This window comes from Mesoplodon densirostris, chromosome 12 (genome assembly GCF_025265405.1).
Source record: "Mesoplodon densirostris isolate mMesDen1 chromosome 12, mMesDen1 primary haplotype, whole genome shotgun sequence".
Taxonomy (NCBI): Eukaryota; Metazoa; Chordata; class Mammalia; order Artiodactyla; family Ziphiidae; genus Mesoplodon; species Mesoplodon densirostris.
In genome coordinates this window covers 50543058-50568100 of record NC_082672.1, presented here as the reverse complement: position 1 = coordinate 50568100, position 25043 = coordinate 50543058, and the positions used below count along the sequence as shown (strand labels likewise).

General features: G+C 46.2%; 1 protein-coding gene across 4 annotated transcripts; it reads right to left on the bottom strand.

Annotated features, from left to right (window-relative positions):
• Positions 1–145: 145 nt before the first annotated feature.
• ZBTB24 (zinc finger and BTB domain containing 24) lies at positions 146–24962 on the bottom strand. 4 transcript variants are annotated; one of them, XM_060114909.1, is made up of 7 exons: positions 24785–24962; positions 23134–24118; positions 19933–20100; positions 19351–19434; positions 18583–18666; positions 10516–10597; positions 8711–9742 (listed from the first exon to the last, which is right to left on the bottom strand). In XM_060114909.1, the coding sequence occupies exons 2-7, from the start codon at positions 24086–24088 to the stop codon at positions 9022–9024; spliced, it is 2094 nt and encodes a 697-aa protein (XP_059970892.1). In that variant the 5' UTR covers positions 24089–24118; positions 24785–24962; the 3' UTR covers positions 8711–9021. The 4 variants fall into 4 exon arrangements, with proteins under 4 accessions (XP_059970895.1, XP_059970892.1, XP_059970893.1 ...); XM_060114912.1 differs by lacking the exons at positions 8711–9742; positions 10516–10597 and adding an exon at positions 146–402; XM_060114910.1 differs by lacking the exon at positions 19933–20100.
• Between the last annotated feature and the right edge of the window lie 81 nt (positions 24963–25043).

The window sequence follows — 25043 nt, the reverse complement described above, 5'->3', positions numbered from 1 at the left end:
AAGCGGGTCGGAGGCATCTGGAGCCCTACTGCGCACCCGCGGCTTCTGGCTCCATCTCAGAGCCTGCGCCTGAAAGCTAGCGCCTCCCGGGAGGGCGAGGCTACCCGCCCTTGCGCAGTACGTACTGCGCGGCCGCCCCCCGAGAACTGGACGGAGAGGGCGCTCGGACTAGGCAAGAAGTTTGCAGAAGCTGTTGGATCTGCGTCCTCCTCATCTCTCCTACCAGGAGATCCACGGCCCCACGATGGATCCAAGCTCGGGGTCCGCCTCCCCTGCAACCAGTCTGCCTCTAGACCCGGGCTGAGGGCAACTGGCACGGATTTAGAGCCCTGGAAACTCGGCAATCTGCAGCTTCCACAGCGGCATGAGTGAGCGGGCAAGAGGGTCTTGGGCGTGAGGGCACTAGACAGGAGGAAATGAGAGGGGTGTTTGGGTGAGAGGCTAGTTCCCCAATATTCAAGAATGCCTTGGAGAAAGGACCCACAGAGCTGTCAGTGCTGAAAAGGCCTTGAGAGACCTTTGGGATCAACTTCCTCATATTCCCCATAAGGAAACAGCTGAATGTGAAGGTACTCTTCCAAGGTCATTCAACTAGTTAATATTAATAAAACATCAATCTCATTTGTTAAGCATCTACCATGAATATTACCTTAATCTCAGTGGTCACATGAGTCCCGCTTTACTGAAAAGGAAACCGAGGGTCCCAGAGGTTCTGTGACCCACAACAAAGTTACACAGCAAGTGGCAGAGCTGGTATGGACCCCAGGTCTATCTGGACTCCACTACACCAGTGTTGATCCAACGTGACAAACGAAAGGCTGGCATCGTGAGAGGCTGTTTCTTGTTTAGAGGAAGTGACACAATAAACACTAACAAAACAGAGGAATGAATGGGAGGGTCCTCCCCTTAAGATCCAGGGACAGAAAAGAACTGGTTACCCTATGGCTCTCCCCTTCTCTTTATTCTCACTTTGCATTTCGTCTGGAAACCCTCTGAGAACAAGCAAGATCTGTACACTTATACTGCTCCCAGCTTGAGCTAAGAAGCAGGCAGGGAAGGGGAAATGCCTGCTCTCTGCCAGAAGAGGCCTGAATTCAGCCAGGTCAGGCTCAGGAAACTAGGACAGCCTCCCAGTTGGACCCGTTCTAGCTCTTGAGAATGACTAGTTGAGTATGACTAGTTATTTGGCTTGAAATCAATTTGCCAAATATCGGACACACCCATATTTAAACACATAGTGTAAGAAGGGTTCTAAAGTCCAGTCTGAATGGGTTACCAGGCTTTTAGAATCACTCTATTTCCCTTTCATGAGCTGATGGTAAATAAGCAGCTGCTCTGATTTAGTGGATTAGCTGAGGCCCAGCAGGGGCCCTTGACTCAATGACTTGTGGTCTCAGCCAAACAGGGTTATGTGGCTCTCTGAATGGCAGATGGTAAAATTTGTCTTTAAAAAAGATCACAGAACAATAATGACTTCATCAATGTTTAAAAAACAGCTGACTTGGGAGTTTCACTTTATGTTAATTAAAGATACACAGTGGAGCAAAGATCAATGGGGAATATATTGGTTTGTAATCTAGAAGATCTGGCCAGATGCCAGCTTTGCTTCGTACAAACTTACATAACCTTGAAAAGTCACCAACCACCATGCTTCAGTCTTAAATCTAAATGGAGGCAGTTTAATTACTCAACCTCATCAACCCATTTTGATTCTAAAATCCTATTATTCAACGTTGGTGACTAAGAGATGTATAGTCCAGAAGGCCCAAAGCAAGTTCTATTTAGATTTTCTTCAAAAAAAAAAGACCTCTAATAAAACTAAAAGAATTATTATTTATCTACAAGTGTTTCTATTCTTAATTAGAATCTTGAGTCATGATCCACATTATATGTGTATATGAAACTAAAAATACTGGCACAAACACACTGGCTAATTCATATTGGGTCAAATAAGTGGTTGATACATGCAAAGTCAGTTTGTGGTTTTTTGGTCATGTGGCACAGCTTGTGGGATCTTAGTTCCTTGACCAGGGATCGAACCCGGGGCCTTGGCAGTGGAAGTGCGGAGTCCTAACCACTGGACTGCCAGGGAATTCCACAAAAAGTTAGTTTTAAAAGAATCACATTCTAGGGCTTCCCTGGTGGCGCAGTGGTTGGGAGTCTGCCTGATAATGCAGGGGACATGGGTTCGAGCCTTGGTCTGGGAGGATCCCACATGCCACAGAGCAACTAGGCCCGTGAGCCACAACTACTGAGCTTGCGCGTCTGGAGCCTGTGCTCTGCAACAGGAGAAGCCGCGATAGTGAGAGGCCCACGCACCGCGATGGAAGAGTGGCCTCCGTTTGCCACAACTAGAGAAAGCCCTCGCACAGAAACAAAGACCCAACACAGCAAAAATAAATTAATTAATTAATAAAACTCCTACCCCCATCTTCTTTAAAAAAAAAAAAGAATCACATTCTAATGTTTTTGCAAATAATCACTCCAGCAGTGGCCTAGGTCAAAACCCTGAGCCATTAAAACAGGATCCCTTTCCTCTAATCCACATCATGTTCTGTCTTCTTGCAATGCCATCCTTACTTCACCTCCTAACCTTTCATCTCCTGAGCCTGGAGTCGGAAACTAGATCCCTAGCACTGCAGGTGATGGTTCTAAGCCACCCACTTTACACCTGTAGGTCAGCGTGTTCAAACACCACAGCCATGGTCCTGGGTCAGGAGCCATGGCTGCAGTGTAACCAGGCAGACACAGCTCCTAATGTAAAAATAATTATCAGCTGAGACCAAAGTGTAGCGTGCTGTGGACGGATATGAAAGTGTGGCTTGATTGAAATCAGAGGGTCAGGAAGTATTAGAGGAAGCGACACTTGAACTGAATTCTGACAGACTTGCAGACGTTAGTGAGACAGAGAGGAGGGGGCAGAAACCTTTCAAGCCTGAGAAACTGCCTGCCTTAAAGCCTAAGGCAGGAAGTTGCTGGGTATGTTTGGAGAACAGCCAGGAAGACAGTGTGGCTGGAAGTGAGAATGGGGAAGGGACCCAAGAGGAAGATGGGTTAGGGATTTTATTCTGAGTGCAGTGGGAAACTGCAGGATTATAAGCAGAGATAACGATCGTATTTGCATTAATAACATGATATCCACACACTTAGCAAGGCCCTCTGCTTGATGCTAAGGGCACAATGGTAAGCCCAGATAGATCACCATTTCCAGCAGAGAAAGGGGTGGGGGAGGGGAAGAAAGGCAGGCCTTGGCAGGAGTCCAGGCAAGAGGATATGGTGATGGTGTAGCAGTTGGGATTGAGAAGTGGATGGACTCAAAATATAGTTTGAGATGAAACTGACATAACTTGATGATGGACTGGGAGTGGGGTGAGGAGAGGCCCATCAAGAATGACTCCCAGCCTTCTCTCTTGGCTAATAAGAGTGAGAGAACTGAAAATTTCAGTTTCTCTTTCCTCTATATGCCCCTTTTTATTCAAATACCTTCCCCAGAAGTCAAAGTGTGATGATTTCATAGACTCCGAGATAACACAAGGGACAAAGATTAAAAATACAAATACGTTCAAGATCTGTTTACTTTCCCATATTTTTGTTATGAGAGTACTTTCATACTTCAAACATTAAGATTATAGGAAAATCTGTCCAGAAGCCACTTAATCATACTAGAATTATCTATGAGGTAGATTTTTAAAATGTAAACATTCTTGTTTACAACCCTAATTTAGCCTAACGAAGCTTCAGTTTAACTTTTCATCTAACAAGGATAAAATACAAATGAACTAAAACCAAGAGCCAAACTATTCTTTTGGAAAATGTTCAAATCCATATTTTAAATCTAATATTATGGATATTAATTCAAAATAAATAATAAATCTATGCTCTAAGACCGGGGAAGTTCCCTGAGCTCTGCTCAAATTTTTCCCTTTCTACATAGTAGTAGAAAAGGATACAGTAGTATTTTTCACTTACATTAAAAAAGAAAAAAGCTAACATCTCTTGCTAATGTTACCTAAACTTGTTACCTAAAAGCTTTCCTACTCTGGTACATTTCCAGTGAGAATAGTGATATGTACATAGAGTCCCGTCAACTTAAGTGTTTGTTGCTTAATTATGTGTAAAGAATTTGAAAGCAAGATAAACTATTGCAGTGACATTCCAGCTTCTTTTAGAGGTCATTCCTTTATACCTGCTGTTTACAAAAGGCAAGGGGGATTTTTTTTTTTAGAGGTAATTCCTCCAAACCTGCTCTTTACAAAAACAAGACAAAGCATTTTCTTTCAATTCTTGAGAGTTTAGGCTTATTTTACTTTGGAAACTGAGGATGAAATTTTACCTGAGTACTTGTAAGGGTAACAAAAATAAAGTAAATCTGCCCCAAATATAAAATATCCTCAATCAGAAGTTTAAAAAAAGTTCAAACAGAAGTTCAGGTTAGTTAAAGCATTTTTGCTTTAGTAGTAACTTTCAGCCAATTGGTAAATTTCAATTAAGCTTTAAATGAATAGTAGTAAAATACTGACCTGAGTATGGTATGTTACTGCATATGGTAGTTACTGCATTTCTGTAGAAAGATTGTAACTTTTACTATTATTGTTCTATGTAAAAAGTTTATGATTGTATGCTAAAATTTCAGACACAGACCCTCAATTTTAGTCAAAAAGGTTCTATTACATAAAGCAGATCATATGTAAAGAGAAATCCAGCTTAAAGTTTCAAAAGGCTGATGGTATTAATCCCATCTGGTGGAAGCAGCCAACCCTGTGCCCAGTTCAGGCTCTGCCACTTACTGTGTGACCTCAGGCAATGGACTTCATCTGTTGGGGCCTCGGTGTTCTCATCCATAAAATAGGCATAATAATATTACCTCATAGGAATGTCATGAGAATTAAGTAAAATAAGATTGTGCTGCAAATGGGTTACAGGTGTGTCCCAGACACTGCTTCCCGCCTCACTCCAGCTGCCGTTGTTACTGGCTGAATTGTGTCCCCCCCACCAAATTCATGTTGATGTCCTAACCCCCAGTACCTCAGAATATGACTGTTTGGAGGTAGTGCCTTTAAAGAGGTAACTAAGTTAAAATGCGGTCACCGGGGTGAGCCCTAATCCAGTATGAGTGGTGTCCTTATAAGGAAATTAGGACAAACACAGAGGAAGCCCATGTGAAGACACAGGGAGGAAAAGATGGATGGGAGGCCTCAGAAGAAACCAATCCTGCCAACACCTTGATCTGACTTTCAGCCTCCGGAATTGTGAGAAAATAAATCTCTGACGTTTAGGCCACCCAGTCTGTCGTATTTATTATAGCAGCCCTACCTAGCAAACTAATATGCCAGTCATGGCCAGAGGTGCTTGGAGTCCTCTAACTGAAGGGTACTGTATAAGTCTTTTTTGTGCACCATGATATGGAAAAGGTTTCAGAAGCCCTAAGATACAGACCTAACACACCTGGCTTTCCTCCTGGCCTATAGTAATCTATGTGCCAGATATTGTTATTATTCCAATTTATGAAAACCTAGGTGTAAGCATCTATAATGAGACTCTCATATTCCTCAGCATCATTTAACCGGTTGCTCACATGTACAACACAAGAACCAAATGCAGAAAAATACAGAGGAGAGGTAGAAAGAGGAGTTTCAAGAAACACAGGGCCAAGCACAAGAACAGCTCATTTTGACGGCAAGGGCTCAAGTCTTCCCAAGGCTAGCCCTCTACTCACAGAAAACCAGAGATTCACCTGCAAAAGTGACAAGGTCGTTTCAGCAGTCTGAAAGCATAATATTCTACTAATCCCCATGAAGTACAATTTGTATTTCTGCACTTGTTAAAACAAGTATTTAAATTGTGCAAGCTTAGTACAAAATAGGTTGTAAAACAATTAGCCAGCAATTTCTCAGACACAATAGAAACATTTTTATGTACATGTTTCCTTTGGGTGCAGTCACTGAACTTTAAAATTGAGGATGCCACCCTGGCGGTTAAGACTCCATACTCCCAATGCAGGGGGCACAGGTTTGATCCCTCGTCGGGGAACTAAGATACCGCATGCAGCACGGCGTGGCCAAAACAAACAAACAAAAAAAACCAATGAAACCGTAAAATTGAGGATTTCCTTCAAAGGGACAGAATGTGTATTTGGAACACAGAAGAGAGGCTTGATTTATAAAGCTATCCTTTTCTCACTTCCCTTTGACGGCTTGGTCAGATAACCCAGAACTCTTCCAGAAGAGATGTTTATGGCTGAGACTGGCTCTCACGCTAGAGATGGGTAGGCCTGTGCTACAGGAGCCACTAGCCACCTGTGGCTACCAAGTGCTCACAATGTGGCTAGTGTGACTGAGGAACTAGGTTTTTTTTTTTTTTTTTTTTTTTTTTGCGGTATGCGGGCCTCTCACTGTTGTGGCCTCCCCCGTCGCGGAGCACAGGCTCCGGACGCGCAGGCTCCGGACGCGCAGGCTCAGCGGCCATGGCTCACGGGCCCAGCCGCTCTGCGGCATATGGGATCCTCCCAGACCGGGGCACGAACCCGTATCCCCTGCATCGGCAGGCGGACTCTCAACCACTTGCGCCACCAGGGAGGCCCGGTTTTATTTTTAATTAATTCTAATATAAATTTAAAAACTGATACTTGTTTCAGTTATTGGGGAAAAAATTATGTCTGAAACTACTTGAATATGTGAGTCTAGGTTTTCATCTGTAAATTGTATAAATCCTAAAAACAGATCAAGTGTGTCCCATGAACATTAGCATCCAAACTGAGTGTGCAGTAAATGTAAAATACACACCAGATTTTGAAGACGTAGTATGAAAAAATGAATGTCAAATATTATATTTTAATATTGAATACATGCTGAAATATTTGGCACATATTTGGCAAATATTTGGATTAAATAAGCGATTTTATTAAAATTAACCTCATTGCTTTCTTTTTATGTTTTTAACATGGCTACTAGAAAATTTTAAATTACCCATGTGGCTCACATTACATCTATCTAAGCGCAGAGGCAGACTGTCATAACGCTAGTTAAACTTGACTTATAAATAGTCATATGACCATGCTTCCTGAATAATTATCCGGCTACCCAGAGTGAGTAGTTAAGCATTTATCTGCTTTAATACTATATATCTCCTGGAGAAAATGTGGGCCAGTAGGCTTTGAAAAGCTGGTAAAAACACTGCACTTTAACAATAAGGTTAAGGTAAAGAGTTTAAATGACTAAAGTCAAGAACCTGAAATAATATTTAGGGCATAAGTGTACTTGTAAAAATTATCTCTCTAGTCAGGCCTAACTTAACATACCTTGGTTGACACATATAAGATAAATCATTTATGAATTTCTGTATTATATACAATAAAATATACTTTGCTAGATATGTTAGAAGACTGCTTTCATCTTCTCTCAAACCTTAACAATTCTATATTACTTTAACCTCCCAACACTTATTTGACTCAGGTGGAAATCAAAGATCTCTAAAACAAAGAGTGACTGACATGAAGATCCTGTTAATTTTAGGGGCGATTACCCCTACTCTCCACCAGCACTATGTTAATTAACATACACTAGTGCCCACCTTTTCTCAAAAATCTTCTACCAGTTTACTTGAGAGAAAGTGGTCAGCGTATTCAATAAAATAGGCTGAGTTGGAAAAAACTTAACCCAAACATAATTTAATCTTCTGACGATTATTTAAAATCACACAACTACAGACACACGCTGGCTACTAAGTCTCTGAGGCCCAAAATTATTTTTAAGATTAGGAGAATTTACTTTTAAAAATTATGTGTCTATTTTGTGAGATTTAACCTACTTTGCAATAAAAATAGATTATAAGTTCCTATCTAAAAAGTTATCAGACACAATACATAGATCAACATTTTCAGAGATCAATTAGAATCCAGTAGAGTATACTTAACATAAATTACACTGAATTTTATATTCCAGGATAATTAAGAAAGCTTTAACTTCACCATGGAGATCAAATATCAAAGCTGACAAAAATTCAGAATTTATTTGGGGTGAATATCTTGATCCAATTTCATACTTTAATTAGACTTTTAAATTAAATTTTTAACAACCTGCTTTTAAAAATATGTAAATCGGGCTGCCCTGGTGGCGCAGTGGTTGAGAGTCCGCCTGCCGATACAGGGGACATGGGTTCGTGCCCAGGTCCGGGAAGATCCCACATGCCGCGAGGCAGCTGGGCCCGTGAGCCATGGCCGCTGAGCCTGTGCGTCCGGAGCCTGTGCTCCGCAACAGGAGAGGCCACAACAGTGAGAGGCCCGCATACCGCAAAAAAAAAACCAAAAAACATGTAAATCTATGTTTCTCAGAAAAGTCTAGTTTAGAATTTAAAAAAATAATCCTATTCTTTTGGCTTTCTTGTTTTGTGAATGTTGAGTTTATTGTAGACATTTAGGTCATATGTCTTTGACTCTATCTTAAACACGACATGATGAGCCCACTGTACCACACAGAGATTAAATCTTGAGAAATTACTGTCTTAGGGGATTGGAAGTTATTAAAAGGACAGAGTCCCCAAAGTTGTAATCTGTCATACTCGGCCCCAACTTGTCTTGTAGTGGCAACTGTGTTGACTAAGGGGGGAGGGACAACGAACCATTGTACCCAATGTAACATATGATTTTCTTTGTTCTAAAAAATAAAACATATAACTGGAAAAGTCAGCAAGACCATAACTATGGCTGTGAACATTTAATACTCACAGAAAAGTTTAATGCAATGCCCCCAAAGAAAAGTTACACAAGTCTTTAAGAGATGTAGTAAATAAAAATGAAAACCATTCATCAATATTGAAAGGCTAAATCCAAATCAGTATTAGATATAAGACACGATATACACATCTTGCCTCTTGGATGGACGCTATCGGCTGGCTCAGTGAGCCACCACATCTCTGTAAGAATCTGTAAGTGAGCGCTGCAGAAAGCCTGACGTCAAGCACGCGATCCAGTCACAGCGGGCTGATGGAGGAGAGACCGACGGAGCAGTCAGGCGCGTGTTCGGGTCAGCTCTGCTCCTGGCTGGGCGGCGTGGACTGGGGCACCTGGTGGGCGGGTGGTGGCGGAGCAGGCTCCTGTGTCAGCTGTAGGTGCTGAGCCGGATCTGAAGCGCTTGCTAAATGGAGCTCCCCTGTTTGCTCTTGATGGGCGTGAAGATGTTCCAGAGTTTCCTTGGAGAGTGTGATGACGTGCACTGGCTCGGTCTGTGAGGGTTCCATCTGGCTTTCAATCATATTGAGGCTTTGAATGTGTTCTGTTTGCTCCTGTTGAGCTGAAAGAATTAAGTTCTGCAGTTGCTCTGGCTGCTGCGTGAGCAGGGTGAGGTTAGCAGCCTGGTCTGCCGTCATGTTCTGGGAACTCTCTGCAGTGACGATGCTGATTCCTTGGCTAGGACCAGGCATGAAATTGATGTTATGTACAGAATCAGTTACAAGAAGCTGAATTTCCTGCTCTCCAGAGGTAGAGAGTTGATAGGGCTGCAGCTGAAGAATATTCCTGACCTCTTCAGCATTATTATTGCTGGAAATGCTGCTGGCATCGGATGCATGTTTCTCTTTGCTATGAATTTTTAAGTGAGCCTTCAAGTTGTCTAAGCGAGCAAACTGTAAGTTACACTCAGGGCAGGAGAAAGGCTTTTTGCCCGTGTGCAGAATGCAGTGTCTCCTCTTGGCACTCGAATCAGAGAAGGATTTGCCACACACAGTACAGGAATATGGCTTTTCTCCTCTACGAGAAAGTATACATTTCATTTTAAAAACAGGAAGATCTATTTATCACTTCCTGATCATTTAGGGAGAAGCAGTCAAGAAGAGAGGAAAATCAACCTGACTGGAAAGCATAAGTCATGGGTTCTCTTACTAACTTAAGTACTTGAAGCAGGTCACGCCTGCCATGGGCTTCAGTTTCTAATCTTAAGGAAAAAAAATAAAGAATGGCAGGGAGGGGTGTTTGAGGACAGGTGGTAGATGGGGCTGTGACGCTGGGTCAGATATGATAAAATCTGATGATTCCACAGTGTGTATTTCAGATAAGAAGGTAAATAGTAATAAATTACACACCAAGTTCTTTTTTGTTTTTAGTTCTCACAGCCAATTTTTAGATTCTAGAAGCCAAATAAATATATATGATTGATTTCAATATTAAAAATTTGAGTTGCCCCTAATTATTTGTGTTAGAAGAACTACTAAATCAAATCCGGAAGTAAGTTGTGTGAACAAATCATTTATTTAGAAAATATTAAATATTTAGTTTTGACTGAAGATAAATCAAAATTTAAGAAATGACATCAATAACTTTTGCTGGCCAGAATCAGTTTTCCTGATTTGGCCTAAGTGAGGAATTTGTTTATTGAAAAGATAAAACAAAATAATAAACTGCCCAGGAAATTCTACTAGAGTAATAATTCGGGGAAAAGGACTATATAGGGAATGTATGTCACCCTACTGAACGCCAGGGTTGGATGAGGACTCCATGTGAGAAAAGGATCCGCAAAACTTTACCGATGGATCCTGATGTGGGTCTGAAGAGAACTCTTTGCTGTGAAAGATTTGCCACAGATTTCACAAGTAAATGGCTTCTCACCTAAAAAGGGGGAAAGTGTTCAGAAATATACATCCAAAATAAAACAAAAAGCAAAAACCACCCCATAGTTTCACAATATAAAAAAGAACAAAGGCAATACCACTGGAACCCTCAATAAGCATGAGTGAATGAATGAAGCACTTAGCGAGCACCTACTACGTACCTGAGCACTGTGTCCTAGGTGCCAGGAGGATACAGAGAAAGTGGGTACGGTTCTTTCCCTCAAACACTTAAACACTGGAACAAGGGGGTAAGTGATTCTACGAAGGACACACCTTCACTCCTGTACAGTCCACCCTTAGGTAACTTACACTCCCACACTTTACTGCTTGACCTTCCCAAGGGCCCCTGAGTACCAGGGTGACTTATGGATTATTCACATGTATATCTACCTTCCCAGTGTATCCAGAACCTGACCACGGCTCACCACCTCCGCTGCCACCCCTGGCTCAGGCCGCCATCACCGCCCTGCAGCAGAGCCTCCTTATGAGTCTGCCCGCTTCCGCTCTGCTTCCCTGTCGTCCACGATGACTGAGGCAACTGGAGTGACCCTTTACACAGTCAGATCCTATCACGCTCTGCTGCAAGTGCGCTAACGGCTCCCCATCCCATCCAGAGGTAAAAGCCAAAGCCCTGGGCCTACAAGGAACCACAGCTCTGACCGATCTGTCCACCCACTGCCACTCCTCGCCCCAAACCTGCCTGACCTCACCGGGCACTCTCCCCCCGCCCCTCACCACACAGCCTCTGGAGAGGCCCTGAACACCACACCCCAAGCAAGCCACGCTCAGGGCCCTCGCACTCATCATCCCCTCCCCTCTCCCTGGCATGTCTCCCCCAGGGTGTCCCAGTGTGGTTCGCTCTCCACACTGCCTTCAAGTCTCTGCTCAAGTGTCACATTACCAGTGAGGCTTTATCACCACCCAAAGCACTGCCCCAGCATGTCTTGGTCCACTTCCCAAGTCAGTTTTCCCACAATGCTATCGCCACCTTCTATACCGTCTGTTATTTATTATCTCTCTCTCTCCCAGGCTTATGTAGGAGGATTTGTGAGTCTGCCGACTGCTAGGACCCCAGTGCCTAGAACTGGGCCTCGCACACTGTTCCAGAAATCCTTGTTGAGTAAATGAATTTCACAGAGTGGGAACTAAGGCCCACATAAGATGTCGTGACTGCTCCAGACCCCTAGTGGGGTCTGGCAATTTATTTCTTTTAAGAAATAAATTTATCTATCTATTTATTTATTTATGGCCGCGTTGGGTCTTCATTATTGCACACAGGCTTTTTCTAGTTGCGGCGAGAGGGGTCTACTTTTCATTGCGGTGTGCAGACCTCTCATTGCGGTGGCTTCTCTTGTGGAACATGGGCTCTAGGCGCATGGCCTCAGTAGTTGCGGCGAACGAGCTTAGTTGCTCCATGGCATGTGGGATCTTCCCGGATCAGGGATCGAACCCGTGTCCCCTGCACTGGCAGGTGGATTCTTAACCACTGAGCCACCAGGGAAGCCCCTGACAATTTTAATAAGGCTTCAACAGCATTTATTTAGCGCTAGTTTACACACTGCACATAAAATGACAGACTGCCATGCCCTCCAGAAATGCAACTGAGTGATCCTAATGCAGGCAAGGGAACTATGAATTTGAAAAAAGAAAAAAAAAAGAAGAAAAAGAAAAAAGCAAAATCCCACTTAACTATATAACAACCAGGGATGAGTGAAGTGGGGGATGGTCAGGTAGCTTCCCTTTCACAGCATCTACTAGAAAATTCAGGTGAGATGTTTCCCCAGGTTCAATCTAGGCAGAGGACACTTGTGACCATTTGGGCGAGTCTGCGTCTTTGCAGCAGTAACTCTTCCCACTCCAGAGATTAAAACCAGGCCACTGCCATTCTCTCCACAGCTTTCCAACCAGAGCTGCGTTCTATTCTGATCTCGGTTTTTCTCCCTCTCCCAGTTCCAAGACTGAGTACCTGCTCTGTCCGCCTGTCACTGTAAAGTTCTGTGTGCGAAGCACGTTACAACTACGTTCACGTTATCATTCAATTTCATCTGGGGCTGCAACACCTCAGGAATTCTGTCGGCAAATGTTTTCAATACTGGAAACTCTTTCCAGAAACATCCTCGAGCACAGTAAGAAGGCGAATTTTCCTAGCCCACGTGAATCTGGGGAAAGTCTTCCTACTCCTCTGGTTCCTAACTTGTTCTGGTAACGGTTACACGGCTCCACTGCCTCCGGTTCACTGACACATTCCTTTTTCCTTTGCCTCAGCTCTACAAGGATGGGCAGACCCTCAACAAAGCACGGAGCTGAGAAACAAAAAGGAAACAAAAGACAGGATCACAGCCTCAAAAAGATACACGTGGTAATCAAGTACCGCAGCAGGGCTGCAGCTGACTAAACACTCAAATGAGTGGTATCAACAATACTGCAGACAGGATGGGTAAGGACGAGGCCGGAGCTGGCTGGACTGCAGAGAGGCCCCATTCAGGTACTAGGATAAGCAGAATGACCAAACAGCGGGTGTCGGAAATGACCACAGGGAGGACAAAGAGGGATGAGGATTCACTCGGACGAGCCTGGGACCTAAAAGTTGAGGCCAGCTGTGCTCCGCAACGGGGGAGGCCACAGCAGTGAGAGGCCCGCATACCGAAAAAAAAAAAAAAAAAAAAAAAAAAAAAAAAAAAGTTGAGGCCAGGCCACGAAGAGCCGTAAATTCCAGGCAGAGGACCCGTGGAACTTCTGGACGTTTTTAGCAGAAGACAGACAGGACAAAGCACTAAGAAAATATACGTGGGGACGGTGGGTAGGGGCGGCTGTAGGAATCTGTGTACAGTCTAAGCCACAGTGCCGAGGCCTGGACCAGGAGGTGCAGGAAGCAGACGGAGCGGAAAGAGAAAAGGTGAGGTGACAGAGCCTGGGTGGCCGCGGGGCCAGAAGGGAGTTGGTTACAGGAGGATCAGACCATGGCGACGAAAAGGACAGGGCAGGGACACGAGTATAGGTTTCACCCGGGGGGATGCTGACAGAAATCTTTAAGGAACTCAGAAGTTTTCCTTCCAGACCCTCTCCTCAGCTGTGCATGCCACTCATCCCGCCCCACTCTGACGACCTGTGAATCCCCATCCCAGCTCCAGACGGTACCGGCTCCTGCGGGCTTGTTGGGTATCATGGCCAGGTTTCCTACCCCATTGGCTCAAACCCACGTGACCATCTTGGTGAATGCAGCAGCATCCAGCCCCTGACCCAGCCAGGCCCGACAGTCCAGTCTGCTCCGAGTGCACATTCGACTGGCAATCTAGTTCTGTACATTTAAATTCCTCAAACAGCTGCTTTCGTTTTCTTCAAAAATTAACAACGCTCACTGTAGAAGACTCAAATAATACTGAAAAGCACAAAGTGTACAAAAAACACTCAGAATTCCCCTGTAGGTTGCCACCTCACACTGTGATGAACACCTTTACAGGCGTCTCTGTGCACACACACAGGTGATATACTATGTACACCATGAGATCGGCCAGTGCATGCTGGTCTGTAACGTCAAATGGGAATGGAAAATTCATCTTAAAAAAATGGTTAAAAACAAACAAACAAACATTTTAAAAGGGTGTTTTGTGTTCCACTATGTATCTTGTCCAAAATTTACCTAACTAATCCCTCACTGAGGGACATTTAGGTCACTTTTAAGCCTGTGACATACACAATCCTGAGTGTGATGAACATTCTTATGCGAACATCTTTTCACAACTGGACAGCTTATCTTTTTTTTTTTTTTTTGCGGTACGCGGGCCTCTCACTGTTGTGGCCTCTCCCATTGCGGAGCACAGGCTCTGGACGCGCAGGCTCAGCGGCCGTGGCTCACGGGCGTAGCCGCTCCGTGGCATGTGGGATCTTCCCGGACTGGGGCACGAACCCGTGTCCCCTGCATTGGCAGGCGGACTCTCAACCACTGTGCCACCAGGGAAGCCCAGGACAGCTTATCTTTTGATTCACATTGCCAAAGTTCTTTCCAGGAAGTTCCCAAATTCCTTTCCCATCAACAGAACTTAAAGATGCCCATTTCCTCAAATATTTGTCAATCTAATGGGCCAAAAGAAAGGCACATTTCTTTTTCTCTGACAATTAATGCAGTTAACATCGTTTCAGACGTCTACTGGCCATTCCTATGTCTTTTTCTGTGATACGCCTTTTGGGTCCCCCTGCCCAGTTTTCTTCTGGGGCACTCATGTTCCCATATTTGGGCTATTAACACTTTGTCACATATGCAGTGACTCTTTTTTTCCCAGACTAAAAATCTCTTAAGTACATCTCTTCTGGCCACTCTCTTGACTTGAAGGCCTTCATCTTTCTTCCCCAGAGCCTGGTAACTGGCTCATCCCCAGGACCTTCCCTCTCTGACCATCCTCCTGGGGCTGCCTGAGTCCTTTTAAATGCACAAACCAAAATATGCCTCCTCTCTGCCCAAAGACCACCCCCCCCCCCCGCCGCTTCACCAGGGGCCTGCCCCTTGTCAGCAATCTCACTCTAGCTGTTCACCGTGGAATTCCTCACTACGGCCCTCGGATGCCAGCCTCTCACATCATCAACCCCACACATCCTGTTCCTGGCTGGAAACACCTCTTCCAGCTTCCTCTGTCTGTCTAGCACTTACTCTGGCTTCAAGACTCAGGTCCTTCCTCTGGGACGCTTTCCCAGACCTTCCCAGGGAAAGTGAAACACTTCTGTCCCTATGTTCACACCTCTACCGGGGCTCATATCACGCTGTACTGAGCTTCTTACTAGATCACACGTAGACTCTGGAAGGGTATGTTACAGTGAGGGGCCCCCAGGTTTCTCAAAGTTGGGGACGAGCAACGTTAATGGGTAGTCTGAAAACATGGCTGAGATTTAGGAAGCTTCAAACCCAATCCAACAAAATGAGGCTGTGAATGAAAGCTGTGGCTCAATTAACTGTGTCACAGGCAGGGGATCTACCTGGGAGTAAGTGGGAGCCCACAGGGGAGGATCAGTGTTTACCTAACACCACTCAAGGGACAGGGACACTGGAGGGCTGGGACTCTACTGTGTGTACTGTGGTCAGAGGCCATGCACCAGGCTTCTCCATGACCTGGGCTAATTCTCTGAACTTGCCCCCAGCTCACCAAGCAATCTTGGGATCACTAACTTGGTTTGCAGGTACAGTGATGTCAGGAGGGTGGTACTGCAGACAACAGAGAGGTGCAGTCCCTTTGTTAAGTGAACACGCTGGATGGTTTATCACTCCTTTGCTTGGCATGGCTTGGCTCAGTTCCTGAAAGCCTGACCAGCTCCAGGTATGGGGAAAGAACTGAGCTGCAGCGACCTCGCTGGCACTGCCTGTCACCTTGCTTCCATTTCAAATTGCATCCGTACCCCCCCCCCACCACCACCACTGAACATGCCCTCTAGGGAAGAAAGCACCTCTTGTTTATCTCTGACCTTTTTGTGCTTGGCAAAGGATATCTAACCCAGAGAGAGTTTGCACTTAAAGAGCTAAGAGAAGAGTCTTGGTTTTCCAATGGGCGTGGCCCTCTCGGCGGCTGTCCTCACCACTGTCCCCACTGTCCGTGGAGGCTGAGCGCCAGCTCTGCCAGGCAGCCTCTCCCAAACCTTCCTCTCTGCCTGGGGAGCAGGCAAGCGAGCGGCACCCCAACTCTTCTCAACACCAATACCGTGCATATTCCAGGCTAAGGACAGAAGGGTCACAGTCTCTGCTTCCAAGAGCCCAATCTTTTGACGGGTTTGACCTCTTATCTCCACTTTACAGAGCCCCCGTGGTCTCCTCTCCCACCCAGTGCATCCTCCACTTCTCTCTTCTGCTCCTCAGGGTGGCGGGTGAGCAGAGTTTGTTGGGGTCCTGGAGAGAGGACTCGTGTTGCTTTCACCCCCCAGTTCAAGGCCTGGTTCTCCTCAGAAAAGACCAGAAGCCTCACTGACACCTTATGCTCAGAAGATGAAACGTCTCACCCCGGGCACTGCGCCACCTCCGCCCTCCCGCGGGGGTTCTCTTCACAGCCCCACACGCTGCCTACAGGCCTGTGTGTAAGCACGGGAATCTCGACCGCTGCTCGCGGTGCCCCCTGAGCTCGGGCACAGATACCCAGCCGTCTCCTCCGTTCATGCACCCTGGGTGCCAAACGGACGTCTCACGCCCATGTGTCTAAAGTCTAACTCTCCATTTGCCCCTCCATCTTCCCTGGGTTCTCACCCTTCCGGCCGCTTCTGCCTCCCCTCCGCTCACCCCCATATCCAATCACGGGCCCACCACGGGAGTATTCCTTCAGAATACATCTGGCGCTGGGCCACACGCCGCCTCCCCACCACTGCCGCCCTGCGCCAAGCCCCTGTCCCGGCACCGCCTCCTAATGGGTCTCTCCACCCTCCTACGGGCGCCTCCGCCCCTGCGTCACCCCACACGTCACCCCACACGGCGGCTGCTGTGATCCTATTAAAATTCTCTGTTACATCATGTCACTCCTCGCAGTAAAGCCATCCCATTCAGAATAAAATCCAAACTCTTTACTGCGCCTTCAGAAGTTCTCAGGCCTAAGCGCACACTAGAAAAACCTGGGGAGCTTCTAAAAATGCCAATTCCAAGGCCTCATCCCCAGTCACTTCGATCAGAATCTCTGGGGGTGGGACCAGGCTTTGTCTTTTTTAAAGCTTCTCAGGGGGTCGAAGCACACAGCCAGGCCGGGAACCCCGTGTCACACGGGCTCCAGCAGCCTCTGATGTCCACCCACACCACACTGTCCTACTCCCACCGCCCTGGCTGTGCCCCGGCACCACTCTGCACCTCGGTCTGCTCTGCCTAGGACGCTCTTCTCCGGGGTAGACACGATGGCTCGCTCACTCCCCACAGCACGCAGATCTCCATCGAAGATGGCACCTCATCAGCAAGGCCTTCCCAGACAAGCCCCCATGTCAAAGGGCAGCCCCCGCTCCTGCCTCCTGCCCCTGCGTTTAGTTCTTCAGAGCACTTATCCCCACCTGACAGGTTACTCACTCGCTTGTTCTTTGTCTCCTGTTTGAATGTTAACCCCTCAAGAGCAGGGGCTCTGTCCATCTCAGGCAGTGCTGTATCCTCAGGGCCCACAACAGTGCCTGGTACCCAGTGCCTGGTACTGTTCAGTAAGTATGTGTTAAGTGGATGAATTCAATTTCACAGAACCTATTAATGATGTCTGTAGAAAGACTGTATAGAGATCCATTTTCATAAAACTCATACCCTATGAGATATTTAAGAAAGTAAATGACTTTGAGAAAAACTGTGTTTTCAAAAAAATGTCCAAAGCAACATAAAGCAATCTGATATATAATGTTGGTAGACAATCTAACAGAATCATTAAACTATCAATCTAGAACAGGAAGTTTTTCTTAGAAAAACGAACAGGTTTCTCTTTAAGACATGTTTCTTTTTAAGAAATGCTTTTTACCCAAAGTCCTAAAAGGCCCACATTTTTACTTTTCTGATCTGAAATGAAAGAAGGTGACCTGCCCTAATTGATCCTGCCTCCTCGTCATCCTGGAAGCTGATTTTGCTGGAGGTGGTGATGCTTAAGTTATAAGTACTGGTTCTAAGAGAGAAAGTGGGAAACTCCTCAGTGCCTGGGCTGCCTTAGTGTCTGCTTCGTTTTCTAAAAAATGTATCTTGATCATCTTCAGTGCTGAGGTAAATTAAAATTTAAACACGCAACCTGATTCAGACTTGTACTATTTTGTGGTATCAGATGAGGTTTCATTTACGAACAATGCTCAGGAAGTATGCTCCATTTTGCTAACCTACAGACATGTGATGTCCCCACAGGACTGTGTGACAGCATTCTGCCTGGGCTTCTTACGTGATCTACTTATAAAATTCCCACACAATTTACAAGAACACAGTCTGAGGAGGGGACTCCCAGTACTTCGTTTCTCGCTCCCCTAAAAACATAAAGCACGCTAGAAAGACAGGGTGAGGTGGACTTTTACCTGTGTGTGTCCGCAGATGTTTCTTTAGCTGAGACACATCCATGAATTTGCGGCGGCAGTGGTTACATTCCGGTAACGAGTGGCCTTTGTCGCAACAATAAAAAAAGTGTCAGTGCATATATGCTGTCCCTGCATTTCTCCAGTGATCTGTGTTAAAGCACTTCCCTGAAAAATAATCACCTTAAATATGGTACTTTAATAACACAACAATTTTAAAATTAAATTTGGTAACAGTTAATAGTTTCCTAGGCATCTCGACTCACTGCTTCCCCAACAGAGGTGGGACCCTTCCAGTCTCCCTAAGTGTTATCTGCTTTTTCCCTCAACGCACTGGTATCACTGTGGCCGAACGATCTCAAATGATGCTCCCAATCCCCACGCCATTTATTATCAGTTGGCAGGAAAGAAACAAGGACAATAGGTGGAGCCAGGCTGCAGAAAGCCTGGACTGACGGCTATGGGGTGGCGACACCTCTATCCAGGCACCGCTAACAACCAATCGACTGGTGCCCTCTTAGTCAAGTGGTGCCTTGAACAAACCAACTTTGCAGAGTTTCTGCGTGTGACACCAAAACTGCACTATAAAAATTTAATATAAATCGCAAGGTAGCAGAGAGTAACCCAAGGACACCTAATTTAGATTGCTTTTTAAGAACCATTTCCCTAAAAACTCATTTATCTTCTACAGAATGAACCTACTGTTTCGGAAACAATTTGTATTTGCGTTTCTCCCCCAACCAATCCAAATTTTCTCTTACTGTATTGTACCTGTATGAACTCGGTAATGGCTCTTTAGTTGTCTTTTCTGGCTGAAATATTTTCCACACTGATCACATGTAAAAGACTTCTGTCCTGCCAAACAAAACATGCAAAAAACTATAAAGGACTGGAATGCTCACTAATAAGGTAAGTATCACAGTGGGCCCAGATCCCCATTTTCTACAAATAATACAAGTGACTTGTCTACAAACCCAAATGCCTTCAGAGTCTACCACAGTAACATAAATGTGCAAAAGCATGTAAGGCAACAGGGAGTGGAGGAGACTGGGGCAGAACTGGAGAATTCAAGTTCCCCCCAAAGGCATCCAAAGTAAAATAATTCTAAACTCTGGTGCTTAAACAAGTCATGACTGCACACTGCACTCCCGGCAGCCAGTTTATAAACCCTAGTTTAAGGCTCAACGCTGTGCAGAACTCTAAACTACACTCTGACAGATGCACAATTCTGTCTTTCAATGATATCATGTGGGGAATGATACGAGGCTGAGAAAAGACCATTTAGATCACGGTAATGCCCTCCCCAGGAATGGGAACCTGGTGGCAGCTGGCTCCCCGGCACAAGCCCGCTACCTGAGTGCAGGCTCATGTGCTCCAGCAGCGAGTGCTTGGTGGTGAGAGCCTTGCTGCACACGGTGCAGGTGTACGGCCGCTCGCCTGTATGCATCCGGGTGTGGACCTGCAGGGAGTGCTTCTGGGCAAAGCCTTTTCCACACTCATTACATTTGAAAGGTCGCTCCCCTGGAATAAGAGCCCCAGAAACATGATGTAAGCAAGAATCTGCACATCCTCTGTTCCCTCCCAAATTAAAACGACAGTGAACAGGAGAGACAACATCAGCAATAACAGTTTGCAAGATGGAGCCAGACGAGTCCTAGGCCAGCGGTGAGGAGTGCTGAGATACACACAACCTAATTTTTTTTTTTTGCGGTACACGGGCCTCTCACTGTTGCGGCCTCTCCCGTTGCGGAGCACAGGCTCCGGACGCGCAGGCTCAGCAGCCATGGCTCACGGGCCCAGCTGCTCCGCGACATGTGGGATCTTCCCGGACCGGGGCACGAACCCGCGTCCCCTGCATCGGCAGGTGGACTCTCAACCACTGCGCCACCAGGGAAGCCCCACAACCTAATTTAAGACAGAGCCTCCACAAGGTCAGGAATTGGTGTCACCTGTTATCTCTGAAAATAGGGGTGAGGGAGGATAAATGACGGTCTGTTTCAAAGGTAATTAGGCCCCCAGGTCCAGTCTCCTACTCCATGTAACCAGGAGACTGACCCTCTCCCCAGCAGAAGATGGAGACTGTTCTCTGAAGAGGGTACATCAGATGAAGGATCTCTGGACTAGGGGTCTCCGGGTTAGAAGTCTCCTAGCACAGTGGAGTGCCACTACCACAGGGAAAGCAAGTCAAAGTTCACATCTGGGATGGGACTCCCCCCAGCCTTCCGCCCCCTCCTGTGCTAGACGCTGGCAGCCAGGCCCCCAGCCCCCAGCTGGGAGGTGAGCATCTTCTCCTGGAATGTGAAGGGCCGGCAGTAAGAGAGCTGAAAATGTGATGCCGGGTGTCAGCAAGATGCCTACAGGCCCTGTCTACATCTGCAGAGTTGCCAGTAGATTTTAGCAAACCATTCTTACATGTAATTAAATATGATTAAAAAAAAGTCACCAGACAGTCAAGGAAGGCCTTTAGTAGTAGAAATAGATACCAAAACGGATAAGAGAAAAAGCAGCTTGCAGAAAACAGACTGCCCAGAGTGAAGAAAGCATTAAAAATTAAGAAATAAGTAAACGTTGTTATTAACAGGCTCACAAAGGATTCTAATTAAAAACAAACAAAAAAAGAATTTAGAGAACAAAAGAGCTCCTAGAAGTAAAAAAAAAATAAGAGTAGAAATAGAAAAACAATAAAAGTTGAAAGATAAAGTGGAAATCTCCCAAAAAGTAGAGCAGAAAGTGATGGAAAATAGGAGACAAAAGATAAGAAAATTGGGCTTCCCTGGTGGCGCAGTGGTTGAGAGTCCACCTGTCGATGGAGGGGACACGGGTTCGTGCCCCGGTCTGGGAAGATCCCACATGCTGTGGAGCGGTTGGGCCCGTGAGCCATGGCCGCTGAGCCTGCGCGTCCAGAGCCTGTGCTCCGCAATGGGAGAGGCCACAACAGTGAGAGGCCCGCGTACCGCAAAAAAAAAAAAAAAAAAAAAGATAAGAAAATTAGAGGATGAGTCCAGGAGGTTCAACATCCAAATGGGAGGAGTTCCAGAAAGACAGAGCAGACTAAACAGAGGAGAATCAATTATGAAATAACTCAGGAAATTTCTCTGGAACTAAAAGGTGGTTTTCCAGACTGTATGGACCTACTGGTAACCACTCAAATGGAAGAAAAGAGACCCACACTAAAGTGATTCAATGCAAAATTGCAGAAACCACGGGGAAAAGGGAAGATGCTACATGCTGTTTTCCTTAATGAACCTTGTAGAACTATTTAACTCCTTAAACTAGCCTCTGTCACAGTTCAACAAATATTTCTCAAGTGTCTATTGTGTTCAAAAAACCAAAATTCATGGGCCTCCCTGGTGGCGCAGTGGTTAAGAGTCCGCCTGCCGATGCAGGGGATACGGGTTCGTGCCCCGGTCTGGGAGGATCCCATATGCCGCGGAGCGGCTGGGCCCGTGAGCCATGGCCGCTGGGCCTGCGCATCCGGAGCCTGTGCTCCGCAACGGGAGAGGCCACAACAGTGAGAGGCCCACATACCGCAAAAAGAAAAAAAAAAAAAAAACCAAAATTCAGGGTTCTCAGTCTATCTGTACTTAAAATCTCTGGGGAGCTTTTAAAAACACCAACACTCCAGGCAATGAAATCAGAAGCTCTGGGGCTGGGACCCAGGCCCTGGTAGTTTTAGAAGCTCCCTTGGAGACTAAAACATGCAGCCAGGTTGAGAACCACACTGCCGGATGCTGCCAGGTCATAAGACAGCAGGCTGCTGGATGACAGAAGTTTTAAGTACCAGACCCTATACTTATGCTTACAGTTAGGTTGAGGGGTAGATTACAGGTATGTAACTACAGCCTGACCCAAAGCAGAGTGAGTTAGGTACATAAGAGAGAGCTCAAAGGAGGAGGGATTTCTGGCTAGGGCTGCACGTTCAGCCTAGCCACCATGTGAATGGTGGCTATTCAAATTAATTAAAATAAAATATTCAGTTCTTTAGTCACACTCACCACATGTCAAGTGCTCAAAATACACAAGTGGCTAGTGGCCACCAAAATGGACAGCATAGATATAGAACAATTCCATACTCACAAAAGAGCTACTGGCCAGCACGGGGCTGGAGGGACCAAAAAGAAAAGACATTTACAGCTAGATGGCTGAGTGAGAGAGCTGTCCAGACAGATCTGGGCAAAAACACAGCTATGGTCAAGATGAGGGATCTTTAAGAATCATAAAGCATATTAAATTTGGCTGCAGCTTGATTCCTGGGCATTCAAGCCTTGAACCAACAACTTCAAATAAGTAGAGAGGTTCTGGAATCAGGTTCCTTGGGTTCAAATCCCACCTGTCCTACATGGATGCCCTGGGCAAGTTACCTTCAGCTTTCTAGACTTAGTTTTTTCATCTGCACAATATTAACTGTCTCACAGGACGGTTGTGAGAATTCAATGCAATAACATGTGTACTTTATTACAATGCCCATCACATAGACATTGCACAATAAATGAAAGCTGTTATTATTGTTACTTCTCCAAAACACATTCCAATAAGCTGTGAAAGAGTAATTACCCGTGTGGCTTCTCTGGTGGATTGCTAAAAAGTGATTATACTTAAACACTTTGCCACAGTCTTTACAACGGGCCTCGGGGCCACCGGGGCGCTTCCTCCTTCCACAGACCCTCTTCGCTGAACCCTGGTCGTCTTCATCCCCAACAAGTTTGTAATCTTTCAGTTTGACGGACCTCCGAATCCTCCGCTTGCTGCACCGATTCTGGTTGTCCTGCCCATCCTGGATCTTGGGATCACAGTTCTCATCTTTTTCAGCTGGCATTTCCTCCCCTCTACCTGGCTCACAAGCCGGCTCAGATTCTTCCAATTCTTTTGCTGGAATCTGTTCATTAAGTACACCATCGTCTCCCTCTTTAACCACAAAGTTTTGTCTATTCTGAACTGAATTGTTCACTCTCAGCTGTATTTCTTCCTCTGCAGCCAGTTCTGATTTCCCCTCCTGCAGACTGTTGACTTTTCTTGGTCTTCCCCGTTTCCGCTTTGGATGATCATTTTTCTTATTAGAAATAACAACCACTGGAGCACCAGCTGTGTTCAAAGTCGGTGGCTTTGGGGAGCTATGATTATTTTGAAAGTCTGTGTAAGCCTTTACCAGGTCATAGACTTTTAAGAACTGGGCAGTAGCCAGGATTTGTTCTGTACTTTTCTCACTGGCCTGGAGACAACCCGTGTAGATAAATTCCAGCAGGATACTGAACGTGTCGGCAACCATGCCTTCCAGCATATAAATGGATTGGCCAATCTCTCCCTCTTCAGCAAACATCATTGAGAAGTATTCACTACTGGCAGCAAGTAAGGCTTTGTGGGCCCGGAAATGCACATTCTCCACGATTAAAGTAATGTCACAGAGGAAGCCTTTCTTCCTCTGATCCTCGAAACTGGCCAGGATGGTGTCACTGTGAGTGTCTGAGTGTACAACCAGCTGCCCAGAAGGCTCTGATGATGTTTCTGCCATTTTTCTTTAGAAGCCCAAGAAGAATTAAACCTGAAATAAGAAAATAATGTTTAAAAAGGAGGAGGCATTCTCTAACAAGATTAATCCTAGCCCAAAGGAACCTACTAGTCACTTCACTTTGTTGGCTAAATTTCATCATTTATCACTTTTAAAAGACTATTTAAAAACTTAGCTTTGGGTTCTCATTCCTACTGTACCATTACCCAGCTGGGTGAACTTCTGACACCCACGTGACCTCTCAGGGTCTGTTTTCTGCTCTGTAAAATGAAGGAATTGGGATCAACCATCTCTAAAGTCCTTCCCTGCACTAACCTTCCATAGTTGCACAAATAGGAGAATGAAAACTACAGTGTCGTCGATTTTACATATTATTAGCCATTTTGTCTGTGACACAAAAATAGAAAGAGCGAAGAAAAACGAAGTGAATTGGGGTAGCTGCAATGAAGTAATAATAACGTAAGGCACATCCGGCCTCCCTCTGGAAAGGCGGCGCGGACCGCCCAGGCTGGCGCCCGACGGTGCGGGGAGCTGAGGGCGCGCGATTGCCCGGAGCCCGCCGAGCTGGAAGCGGGCCGCGGGGGAGGCCCCTACCTCCGACCCTGGACCTCTTGGGCCGGGCCCGGGAGCTGCCGGCTGGGGAGGGGTCGACACGGCGGCGGTGCCGCGCCACCGACGGATGGCCAGTGGCGGACCTACCTCTCCGGACGCCCGGCAGAGTCCAGACCGCGGGTGGCCCACACAGGGCCTGGCGGGCGCACCCACGCCAGGCCCGCCCAGGCCCCCAGCTCCGCCCGGCCAGCCGCTGCCGTCTCTGAGCCGCGCGGCTTCTGCCCCTGCGCCGCCGCCGTCGCCGCAGCCAACACGGAAGCGCCGGCGCCGGGACCCGCCTGCGCGGACGCCGGACCACGTGGCCCGCGGAGGCGCCCGGGGGCGGGGCGGGGTGGAGCAGAGCCTG